This window comes from Talpa europaea (genome assembly GCF_964194135.1).
Source record: "Talpa europaea genome assembly, chromosome: 1".
NCBI classification, from domain to species: Eukaryota; Metazoa; Chordata; class Mammalia; order Eulipotyphla; family Talpidae; genus Talpa; species Talpa europaea.
This window is the reverse complement of record NC_140073.1, coordinates 20,350,479-20,363,203: the sequence shown is the minus strand read 5'-3', so window position 1 is coordinate 20,363,203 and position 12,725 is coordinate 20,350,479. Positions and strand designations below refer to the sequence as shown.

The window sequence follows — 12,725 nt, the reverse complement described above, 5'->3', positions numbered from 1 at the left end:
CAGGAACTCTCCTCCCAGGGACACTCAGAAATAAAGGGAAGTCTCTGAAGCTGCCCAGTCCATGGAATATGAATTTGGGTGAAGATTAACTGAATTTGGGCCTCTCTGGAGGCGCAAGGGATTAATCAGAGCACTGTGAAGCCATCCGCAGCCTCTGCAACACAAGTTCGATTCCCCAACTAGCCAGGGAGGTGACCCACATGGCACAGCACACCTCTCCTGTCTTGCCTGCTGCTCCTCTCAGCAGTGTATGTCAATAGATCTGCCTGTTCTGCTCCCTACTCTGTCTCTAGTGGATCCTCTCATCCCCAACACCTCTGGCCTATACCCCAGTTCTTGCACACATAAATAAATAAATCTTTATATAAAAAAGATTATCTGAATCTCAAAAGATCAGGGAAGAGTCAACTAACAGGGTTACTCCATTGCTATCATCTTCACCATCATCACCATCATCATCACCAACACCACCATCATCATCATCACCACCATCATCATCACCATCACCATCATATCCACCATCATCATCACCACCACCATCATCATCACCACCACCATCATCATCATCACCATCATCATCATCACCACCACCATCATCATCATCATCAGCATCATCACCATCATCATCACTACCACCACCATCATTACCCTCATCTTCATCAGATATACTGACTGTCTAAGTGATGCAGAAAACTGGTCTTAGCCATGGAACCTGGGACCCAGGAAGCCAGCATATTCTTCCCCAGGGCTGCATTACTGAAGACCTCAGATGATTTTCATCCCCCTCGCTGTTGAAACATGAAGCTACCTCTGTTTCACTACTCCCCACCAGTGAAGTGTCGCTAAGTTACCCCTGGCCTTATATATTCTTCTACCCATCTTCAGCCCAACAGGGATAACTTCTTCTGGGTCTGGAAGTCCCTGGGCTTCCCACTGAGGCTGCTCGCTATTCGACACCACATGTCCGCACTGCAGTGAGCCTCCAGTTATAAATGACTTACCTGTTGGCCATCATTTTAATGTAAATGGATTTTAAAAAGGAGCAAAGGAATATATTTTCATTTGGAGCTAAAGCATCCATTTTTTATTTGCATTTGAGTCTAGTCTAGACGGGATGGCAGAAGAATGGCTCTGAGGCTAATACAGCTAATGATTATGATGGAGATCCCAGGAGCAGCCGATATTTCACTTGCAGCCACCTCCATTCCAGCTTCGCTGCCTGCAGTACTTTTTTTTCCTCTCACAGCCACTTCCATTAACACCCACTGCATATGATGGAACCATTATGATAATATCTCTGCTCTCGGCAGCCTCGATTGGTCTTGACACATTATCACCCTACGAGCCCAGTCACATCGCGCTAAGTCCTATTTATAATAACCTTTGGCAGGAGCCACCAAAATAAAACCCGGTACTTATGGGCCACCTTTCATCTAAGGAAATCAGAAAGCTTTACAAGCTTAATTAAGCTTCAGCATCTATCTGACTGATGAGCTGTGCAGGGCCTCGGGAAGCCGAGTAAGTGCAGCTTCGCTAATTGTACACTGGATAAAGCTCTGGGCACGATGAACAAAGAATCAACAAAGCCCTTGAGAGTCACCCCCTTTAGGGAATGTTTGTTGAGTGAATTTCTTCACAGTGGGTTGAAACCATCACAGGTGAGGGATGAAGAAGCCGTAGCAATTCTCTGACGCTGTGTTTCTCCATCAAGGAAAGGGGGTTGAAATTTTGTTTCTATTATCAAAAGAGGATTAAGATAATCCAGCATACTCAAGTGCTCTTAAGGATGAGAAAACTGTGCTCCTATAAAACATGGTTACCTGCCTGCGGGCACAGGGCTGCTGAGCCCAGGCACTGTTCCCTCTGCATCCCCAAATGCCTTTCCTCCCAAAAAAACCTGACCCGCAAAATCCTTGTGCCCTTCAAGACTCAGTTTATCATCTGCCCTCTTGGTGAAGCCTCCTGGACTTCCCTGGTGGAAGCTGCTGCCCTTCTCTGTTCATTCATCTAGTTTATACAGCAGGCCCTCAATAAGGTGGCTTAGTTTGGGGTTCTTATAATGTCAAAAAGATGAGAAAAACAAAATCCCACTCATGTTACATGAAAGGACATTTACTCCAGGATCTGCTTTCGTTAAACACTGTTTTACTTAAAGTTGTATTTCCCAAGAACCTATCAACAATGTTAAACAAGGACTTACTGTATTTCTATAATGGCTAGAGCCATCGATAATACTTATTAAACACTTACAAAGCACTTAGTGTGTATTTTATTCACACAATAATGTTATGAGGCAAGTGCTGCTATCATCTTCGTTTTTCAGACGAATTCACCAGAGAGGGTAGTGACTTTCCCAAGACGCCACAGCTAGTATGTGCAAGACTCAGCGAGGCTACAAAGCTCACATTCCAATAGACCACACCACACTGCCTCCTGAGTAGCACAGCTGGAAAGGGAGAGATGTGCTTACATATTCGCTCCCATTCTGGCTTTCAAGGTCCTTCCAGAGAGGTATATTTAGGAATCTTTCAGCCATAAACCACAGAATGCCAACTTGGAATAGGTGAAACCACAAGGGAAGTCCAGAGGAAAGGCAGCCTCAGAGTTGATTAACTTGGGGACCAGTGGCATCACCAAGGACCTGCTTCCTCCATCCTTTTGCTCTGCCACCTTCAAGAGGTGCGCTTAGCTCCCTGTGCAGTTACTCAGTGACTGCCATGATTCCAAGCCTCAAATTCAACATCAAGCCTGGAGGAAAGATGCGTAGCCCTTCCGTGTCTTTCTGTAATAGTACAGATATCTTCTCCAGAAAGCTCCCTGTGGACTTACCTACAGGTCCCTCTGACCAGAATGGTGTCACATGCCAATGTCTAAACCAGTCACTGAGAACAGCACTGAAAGCTCCGCAGCTGGTTTAGACTAACCAGGTGTAAAGGCAGGACAGGCCACAGTGCAGGTTTTCTGATCCCATGCAGACCAGGTAAAGGAGGAGCCAGAGTCCTCAGTAGTTTTGCAGGTTTTTTATTTGGGGTTCACCAGGCATATGGCAGGCAGGGGTGCTTGCTGGGGGGCTGGGAGGCTGGGAGGCCTCCCAGCCCCCCAGCAAGTCTTCACTCTATCTGGACTCTCTGGCGTTCGTTCTGCTGCTTCTCGGCTTCTCTTTCGGCTTCGGTTGTGGCTTCTACTGCTGCTGCTACTGCTGCTGCTTCGGATTCTACTGCTGCTGCTGGTGTCCCCGTGACACCGCCCTTAAAAGCACAGTCTTAACTCAGCTGAATCCCATCCACCTATGCCCACACCCTACTCCAGGTGCCCGCCATCAGGCATGCATTCAGGACAAGGATCCATCATCTATCCTGATGGCGGAAGGGCAGAAAAGCCTGACATTTTCTTTACCCTACACCAGGACTCAGCTTCCCCCTAGCACCAGGCAGTGGCAGAGGATGGAAACCTGCCAAGAAGAAAGAAGGGAAGGTGGCCACTGCAGAGAAGACACAACCAACCATCCCCGACGCGGGCATTATGCCTGGGAGAAAATCGATGCCCCATCACTTACTGCCCAGTTCCGTATCCCTCAGCATGTGAATGGTAAACATTAGTTGAACCAAATTATAGTAGTGAAAGACACTCAGATGCCCAAATGCCCCATGAGAACTTTTACCATCAGACCCTGTCCTGAGGGTATGGTGATGTGTGACTGAGCTACGTGTCTAATTACATAGCAACTGCTCTCAAATGTATTCAATTAATCCATCAATGCTCCAAACTTTGTATTCCAGTCTCTAATACCAGAGGCTGAGGAGCCTTTTCAAAGGCAGGTCAAAAAGAGAGCTACACAGAATAAAGAGAATCATAAAAATCTTAGTCTCACCATAAACTAAGGGATCATTTTTTTTTTCCAGAAACACAGTGTGTTTTTAAAGCAGGACTCATTAGGTAGATTAGCTGCAAAGGCTAGTACATTTCCTGACCTCCTAGCTATCACACCTGAGCCAGGTGTGTCTATACCTGCTTCTGATAGTCTCTTATGCTAGTTAACTTGGTTAACGTGGGTTAACCAAGTCTTAGAAGATCCAAATCACAGTCAAATAGGGAAATACCAAGAAAAAGAAAATGATCCCCATACACTAGGGGAGAAGAATTGAGGAGAGGTAGATATATATAATGAAAACTGTTTCAGATAGGTTAGAAAGCTGCCCAAGATCACATAGCTCATTATGGCTGAAGTGGGGATCATACCAAATTTCAAGGAATACTGTACTCTTCTGGGTCTTTCCTTCTTTTCCTTTGCATAGAAGCTTCTAGAAGGGTACATCTGGGTCCTGTGTCATTGGGGGAGGCTTGTAACTCAGAAGACCCAGGAGAGGGTGCAATTGAAGAGGACAGAGTAGTAAGAGGGTTGGGGGCTCTGGATCTCCGGAAGTTACACCGGGGACTTTGGTGGGTCTGTTGGCCCAGTTCTGTAGGGAAGAAAAAGACCAAAATCATCTTGAAGACACCCATCTTGGGCATAAAGAGGGCAGGAATGCCACCTGTATTAGGTGTCTTGAGACCTAAGTAAGGTTTGATGAAGGGTGGACTAGGAAGAGGATGCCCCCATCTCAGTAATAAAACAGTGGAAAGGGGGCGATAAGGCAATGATTGTTGCCTGGGGCAACACCACACTGATAAAGAAACAGGAGTCGTGGAGCAGGCTATATAATGCAGGATGCTGCTGAAGAGAAATATCCTGGTCTTTTTATTGATTGAAGAATTATACAGCATCAGTTGAGAGGAAGGAGGACAAAGAGGAAAGGGAGGGGTGAAACTAGAAAATGTGCTGTCATCTATAGTGTCAGGGGTCATGAGTCTGCCATCCAGGCACTTCTCATCTGCTTGATGACTTGGTTATTGTAATTGAGATCAAGCTCTAGTTCCCCAGCCATGCTTTCAATCTTATCAACAAGGCATTCATTCCACTGATCAGTTTCTGGGGTCCCTTGTCATATATCCATCCTCAGCGTGCCCCCACCCCCGGGCATTCCCGGTGATGATGATGCATACCCTGCCCAGAGTGATGAAGCCTTAAGCTCTGGGTTGATTTGAAAGGCACCTTGCAGGGTTGGGCTCCTGTGCTTAACTGACCAGAGACTGTTCTGAACTTGCTTGGGATTTAGAACTTTAGGTAACAAAATGGTGGCCAAATAGGCCACTTAGGATTAGCAGACCCACAAATAAGGAAAACTTTTGAATATAATAGTGAACTCAGTCCTTCATGTGCTTTACATACAAGGACTAATTTGAGCATCACAATGAAGCTAACAGGCTTGTTATTACTAATCAGTTACTATCACTTACCGTATATTATATAATTGTTCTGTTATAGGACAGGAAGAGGGGCAGCCCAAACCCCACAAACCTGCCTATTCTAAATGGGTTCTGCCATCCGCCGCATCAACACAAAACATAGGAGACTTTAATGGGAAGGAACTTTAATAAAACTAGGAAACAATACAGGAAAGGCAAAGAGTCTAGTTTTTAAATGAAGCACCCAAAGTTACCCATCCCCTCATGGCTAAAAGTCCATCCATATGGGAATGGTCCAGAGCAAGGCCCCAAAGCCTGCCACAAGTCTAAAACATCTTCCAGTGGGGAACCACAAAAAAGGGTCAGAAACAACGAGACAAGCCTGGAAGGAAAAGAGCAAAATCAACATCAAGATAAAAGCTGCCATTGTCACCTCCCCATGGGTCTCACCCACATCTGTGTCACCCCGTCCACGACCAAAAGACAAGCACAGTTTCTTCACATGTCTCTAGGCTCCATGCGCCTCCTCCAGGTCTCCTGGCTCCATCCTGCTTCCTTCCTCAGTCTCTTCTGCCGCTTCCTCTTTTCTTTTTGTTCAGCTCCACCCTCTCTTGGGTGGGGCAGGGAACCTCCCCCTTTCCTGGGGACCACCCTGTTACAGTTCTAATTAGTATTGATAATATTATCATTACTTCAGTTTACAAAGGAGACACTGAGGCACAGAGAGGTCAAGCAGCTTACTCAAGGTCACACACCCCTTAAGTTTTAAACCTGGACGATCTGGCTTTGAGGCTTCATACTTTAACCATTTCATTTAAGAGCCACTCCAGAGACCATTGCAATGCAAAATTTAACCTAAGTTAGTCTACTTTGTCATAATGCAATAATGCTTATATATCTGACCTTTTCCGAGTCGTTGACAATTTGCAGAGAATTTGGCCTCCATCGTTCTAGATTTGCTGCTGCTGATTTGCAGTATGACTTCAGGTCAGTTACTGGCTAAGTTTTGTTTTCCCCACCTGTAAGCAGGAGACAATAAAACTGAGAGGTCAAGGAGATAACATATGTGCAGGTCTCAGCCTGGGCCAAGGCCAAAATAAGCACGCACTAAGGGTTACGGACATCACACACGCACTTTGTCACCACCCTGAGAGGTAGGTAGCATTTTCTTTGTTGTTGTTCTCATGTCTCAGGTGTAGAAACTGACACTCAGAGAAGGGAAATCACTAGCCGGAAAAGAAACAGCCACAGAGTAGAAAACCCAGACTTGGAAAATGCTCCAACTCAAGCCTCCTTCCCTGCTCCCAAACCTCAAGGCCATGCCTCTGTTCCCCAGGAGTCACTATTCTAGCTGTCAGGTCATTCTTCCAGCAATTGGAAGATGACACCCAGGGAAAACTCTGAGAAATCAGATTAAGAAAATTTTCAAAGTGAAAATAGGCTCCCATGGTGGGGGCAGCGTCTCTCATCCCCCAGCAACTGCGAGAGGGGCAGAAGTGATTGGGGTCCACAGTGCAGTGACCATGACCAAGTGTAAATCAGGACAGGACATGGAGCAGGTTTTCTGCGGCTTCACCCAGCAGACTGGGTGAAGGAGGAGACAGTCCTGGAGTCCTCAGTGGCTTTTACAGGCTTTTATTGGGATTTACCAGGTACACAGCAGGCAGGGGTACAGAGGGGCCAGGAGGCTGGCAGGCCTCCCAACCCCCAGCAAGTCTTCACTCTTTCTGGGCTCTTGGCATTCTCTGGTGATTTCTGCTTCTCTGCTCTCTTTCTACTTCTCTGCTTCTGCTGGTGTCCCTGTGACGCCGCCCTTAAAAGCCCAGTCTTAGCCCTGTTGAACCCCATCTACATAGGCCCACACACTATTCCAGGTGCCGCCATCAGGCATGCATTCAGGACCACAGGGTTCCGTCATCTATCCTAATGGCGGGAGGGCAGAAAAGCTTATTTTACTTACCCTATACCAAGTTCCCCAGAGTACAGCCACTTGGCTGGGGAGGGGGGGGGAGGGAGCAAGGAGGGAGCACTCCTCAGACCCAGATGTAAAGGAGAGTGGGAGGGTTTTCTTCTAACAAATAAATAGAGGAGTGCTTTTATTTTTATTTTTTGAAGATTTAGTTATTTATTTATACAAGAACCAGGGTACAGGCCAGAGGTGTGGGAGGGTGAGAGGATTCACCAGAGACAGAGTGGGGAGCAGAACAGGCAGACTGATGAAATAAACTGCTGAGTGGAGCAGCAGGTGAGACAGGAGAGGTCTGCTGCGCCATGTGGGACCCTCCCTGGCTGGCTGGGATGGAACCCATGCTGCAGAAGCTGCGGACAGCCTCACAGCACGGCGCTCAAACACCTGTGCCACCACGGGAGGCCCTAGAGGAGTGTTTTTAAACACTATATAAAATAATCAATTACTACTTTAAAATGGCTTTAGACTTTGGGGTTTATTGTTTGTTTGTTTGATTAGTTTTGGTTGTTTTATTCCTTTGATTCCGTAGTTCTGCATTTTCTATTTTTCATACAATTCTGGTCCAAGGAGCATTCAGTTCTAAAGGGCGATGAAAAAGCCAGTCCATCCTCTGAGGCTTCAGAGCCTGGAGGACTTCTTGTATCTAGACCCACTTTCTTTGTCAGAACCAGTAATATTGTCATAAGATTATGGGACCTCGGGTGTCTGGGTTTGAGGACAGCCCTCCCTGATTGAAAACTTATGTGCTTCCTCCTCCTCCATTATGCAGAACCTTCCCTGATATTTTTTCTCTTTTAAAATGAATGAAAATTCTTCTTTTGTACGACTTAGTAGTAAGGATATTTGTACCTTCTACTTTCAGAGCCTCATTTGATTAGTAAGTCCAATGACTTATTCAGCAGATTTTGCCTAAATACCCACTAGTACCAGGCATTGTGGCAGGTAGTCATAAAACAAGGCAAGATGCCTCCTAGAGTTTACAGTGAAATACCACTGGTAGTTAACTAGTCTTTGCTAATAGCTAAAAAGACAGAGACATCAACTACTTTGGATTCCACCAGAGCACCTACGACATGGCCTGGACCATAATGGCCACATAATATTCTCAGAATTTAACTTAAACAATTAATCTTCCCATTAATGTATACACTTTTTTTTTTCTAATTAGATGATATTCTACTTATGCCCACAAGGTGGCGATCTTGCTTATAGTTTACTCAAACTGAAAACCCAGCTTTAAAAATCCTCAGAAATTAAACCGCAAAAATTAAATTCAATTTATTGAGCACCTATTTAGTATAACATCTAAGCCAGGAAGAAATAAAAAGTTGGTAAGACATAGTTCCTGATCGCCAGGGAAAGAGAGAGGTAAGGCACTTACTTTGCACAGATACCTTTTACTGAATCAAGTTTCGGGCTCCATGTGGGAGCAAGTAATCTCATCACCAGATAAAATCTTTTAAAAAGCATTATACAGCCACCGTGTGGCATAGCAGATTCAGCAAAGACCCCGCACCTCTGTCCATACGGAAACACTTGAGGGGGCATTGGGTCTGTGCGTGAAGGGCCCTGATGGGGTCACTTGTGATGCCTCAGCTCAGCCACAAACATTAGGGAGTTTGCTCGAAAACTCTCGAACATTCATTCTTTAGAGAATAAAACAATCAGTGCCAGCTGATGACCTAATGCAGTTGGGGGGACAAAAAGAGAGAAAACAAACACAGTATAAGGAAACATTTTATCCTCTTGCTTTTAGAAGTGGGTTCTACTTCCTTCCCAAAAGTGTGTCTTAGCTGCAAATCTTGATTTGGATTGGGGACACACTTTGGTGCAGAGTATTAAGGGAAAGAGCTAATTCGTAACCAAACAGCTTACCTGGGGGACTGAACCCAAAGGTGGTTTCTGGTTTTGTTTGGGGTTTGGATTTAGCTTCCCCATCTCCTCCCCCAGCCATTTATTTCCCCCCAGAAAATCAAATGCAGAAGCCAGAAAATCAAATACAACGTGGGGATTTTCTTTTTCATTCCTGAGTTGAAAATCACATTTGGGGAATAAAGTGATTGGCTAAAAGTGAGTGCAAACATGAGGCTGCTGCTGACTTGATAAAACAGTGAACTTTTTGATGGAGGGAAAATGGTATGTCGCCAGGAGACCCACGTGTGAATTGGACTTCTCGACTTGCTGGCTGTGGGACCGTGGACAAGTCCCCTCCTTTCTCCACGCCTGGTTTCCTCATGGGCAAACTAGCATCATTCCCTCAGAGAAACTTTTCTCCTTAGGGAAAAGGCTGTCCTAAAGCTAATTCCATACAGGCTTTGTGGACTCCACCCCCACCCCAGGCCAAAGCCAAAGACACTGGGAACTCCAAATCCCATCACCACCAAAGGGAAGGTGGCTGGGACCTGAGGGTGGGGTTAAGCAGCCAGGTGGGTATAAAGCCAGACACGTGCGCTTTGGGGGGGGGGGTCCCCCATTTGGGCTCTCCGCCAGCTCGCAGCGTCCGGCCAGCTCGGAGAGTGCCTTTGGGTTTCCAGGTCGGTGGATCGGGTAGGACGCATTAAAGACTTTATTTCCCTATTTTCTCCCTGAGTTGTACATTTTCCTTATTTCCTTTTCCCTTGTAAATAAACCTTTTATTAACCTTTTGTGTGTGCCTGTAGTGGAGTATTCATAAGTCCCTTGTAAGCGCGCGGGTGAGGACCCACAGCCAGGCAACCCGTTCAATATCGGGGCTGCCCTATAACAAAACTGTCCCTGACACTCCCTCCCCACAAGAGGTGGACCCTGAGTTAGGACGCGCGTACCCACCTGAAACATGGGCTCCATGGCACAGTGGAGCCGGGATCTGAGGATTTCATTGCTCTGTGACCAGAACCGAGGACAGACGCTGTGTGGAAAGGATGAACGGATGTAGGGTTGCTGGCCTAGGTGTTCTCATTGCACAGAGAGACTGAATTCCCTGCAAATCCCCTACGAAAGGCGGAGCCACCAACCTCCAAGCGCACCAGCCCGCAGGGGCCAGGGCGGGTGAGCGCGCACAGGAAAGTGGGGTGTGGGTTCAAAGTTGTTTGCTACGGCTGGTTCCTCTCGGGGCTGGAGTCTCATCCTCTGCGGCCCGGTGAAATTCCCAGGGATTTACATAAGGCCGGGTGAATCACCCCGGCGGAAAGCGCGGAGGCCGAGCGACCCGCCCAGCTCCTCGCCCGGCGGATTCCGAGCGCCTATTAGGGGTTAGTCTGAAGTTTGCAGGAGGGCCAGGCGCTGCCCAGGCGGCGGCACTCGGCGACCCCCCAATCTCGACGAGGGCGGGGGGCGCGTCCCTCGCGACTCCAGGTCAGCGTCGCCCCCTCGGGCCCCCCGCGCGGGCGTCCCCCGCAGGGCTAGCGCCCCCAAACCCCAGCCCGAGCGCGGGGCCGCCTCTCCCTCTCGCATGGAGCCATCGCCGCTTTAAGGGAAAGAGGAGGGGCAGGGGGCGGGAGGTGGGGGGCGGGGAGCAGCGGCGGAGCCGGGGGAGGGGGGATCCCCCTCTCTCCCACGTGGTCCGCGTGCCTGTGAATCGCGCCCGCCGGAGGGTCTCACAGCGAAATACAAAAGCAGCTGGGAAGCGGCTGCGAGGCGAGTTCCCAGCGCCGGGCGGAGCGCCGGGCAGAGCCCCGCTGCGCCCCGCGGCCGCGATGGGGCTGGGGCGCCCGGAGCCCCGGAGCCAGCAAGCTGCCGGGCCCGCCCCGCCGCCGGGACCCGGGCGCCGAGGCTCGGCTTGAAGCTGCGGCGGCACCGGCGCGGCCGGGGGAGCCTGGGCAGGAGGATGCGGGGCGCCGCCACCGCGGGGCTCTGGCTGCTGGCGCTGAGCTCGCTGCTGGTGCTGTGGGGCGCGCTCCTGCCGCCGCGGACCGAACTGCCCGCCTCCCGGCTGCCCGAAGACCGACCCCCGCGGCGCGCAGCCCGGAGCGGCGGCCCGGAGCCCGCGCCCCGCTTGCCTCTGCCCCCGCCCCTGGCGCGGGACGCCGGCGGCGGCTCCCTGAAAACTTTCCGGGCGCTGCTCACCTTGGCGGCGGGCGCAGCCGACGGCCCGCCCCGGCAGCCCCCGGGCGAGCGCAGACGGCACGTGCCAGCTGGGCAGCCCTGGCCGGAGGAGCGCGCCGCGGTGCACGGGGGCGTCTTCTGGAGCCGCGGCCTGGAGGAGCAGGTGCCCCGGGGCTTCTCGGAGGCCCAGGCGGCGGCGTGGCTGGAGGCGGTGCGCGGCGCCCGGGTGGTGGCCCTGGAGCGCGGGGGCTGCGGGCGCAGCTCCAACCGGCTCGCCCGCTTCGCCGACGGCACCCGCGCCTGCGTGCGCTATGGCATCAACCCGGAGCAGATCCAGGGCGAGGCCCTGTCCTACTACCTGGCGCGCCTGCTGGGCCTCCAGCGCCACGTGCCGCCCCTGGCACTGGCCCGGGTGGAGGCTCGGGGCGCGCAGTGGGCGCAGGTGCAGGAGGAGCTCCGTGCTGCGCACTGGACCGAGGGTAGCGTGGTGAGCCTGACGCGCTGGCTGCCCAACCTCACCGACGTTGTGGTACCCGCGCCTTGGCGCTCCGAGGACGGCCATCTGCGGCCCCTGCGCGCCGCGGGAGGCGAGCTGGCCAACCGCAGCCAGGCGGAGCTGGTGGACCTGGTGCAATGGACCGACTTGATCCTCTTCGACTACCTGACGGCCAACTTCGACCGGCTAGTCAGCAACCTCTTCAGCCTGCAGTGGGACCCGCGCGTCATGCAGCGCGCCACCAGCAACCTGCACCGGGGCCCCGGCGGGGCGCTGGTCTTTCTGGATAACGAGGCGGGCTTGGTGCACGGCTACCGGGTGGCGGGCATGTGGGACAAGTACAACGAGCCGTTGCTGCAGTCGGTGTGCGTGTTCCGCGAGCGGACAGCGCGGCGAGTCCTGGAGCTGCACCGCGGCCAGGACGCAGCCGCCCGGCTGCTGCGCCTCTACCGGCACCACGAGCCTCGCTTCCCGGAGCTGGCGGCGCTCGCAGACCCCCACGCTCAGCTGCTGCAGCGCCGCCTCGACTTCCTTGCCAAGCACATTTTGCACTGTAAAGCCAAGCACGGCCATCGACCTGGGACCTAGCATCGGCCGCAGGGGGAAAGAGAGGACCAATGCCTGGGGACTGCATGTTGGGAGAAGGGCCGTGGTCTCCACCGCCGCCTGGCACCAGCCGGCCAACGCCTAGCTAAGCGGCCCGAGCGCGAAGGCAACGCAAAACTTATCCTCAACACCTGCCCTTTTCTCTCAGTCCTGTGGCATTTTCTTTTCAAAGTTCTGGGAGGACAAACGCCCCGAGCGAGGCTTGAAGTGCAACATTTCCTCCACCCAGCCTATAAAAGGATTCGGCCCTGTGCCAGCACGGAGTTTGCATCCCAAGAAACTGGCTGCCCTGCCGGGAGTTTGGCCCCCCGGGTGGCGTTTCTGGGAGAAGCATCCCATGCCTTG

General features: G+C 51.2%; 1 protein-coding gene across 1 annotated transcript; it reads left to right on the top strand.

Annotated features, from left to right (window-relative positions):
* Positions 1–11,025: 11,025 nt before the first annotated feature.
* Positions 11,026–12,362, top strand: FJX1 (four-jointed box kinase 1; the record flags this gene model as incomplete). The annotated part of the gene is made up of 1 exon (XM_084249462.1): positions 11,026–12,362. Exon 1 carries the CDS (start codon positions 11,061–11,063, stop codon positions 12,360–12,362), a length of 1,302 nt encoding a protein of 433 aa, XP_084105588.1. The 5' UTR covers positions 11,026–11,060.
* Positions 12,363–12,725: the final 363 nt, after the last annotated feature.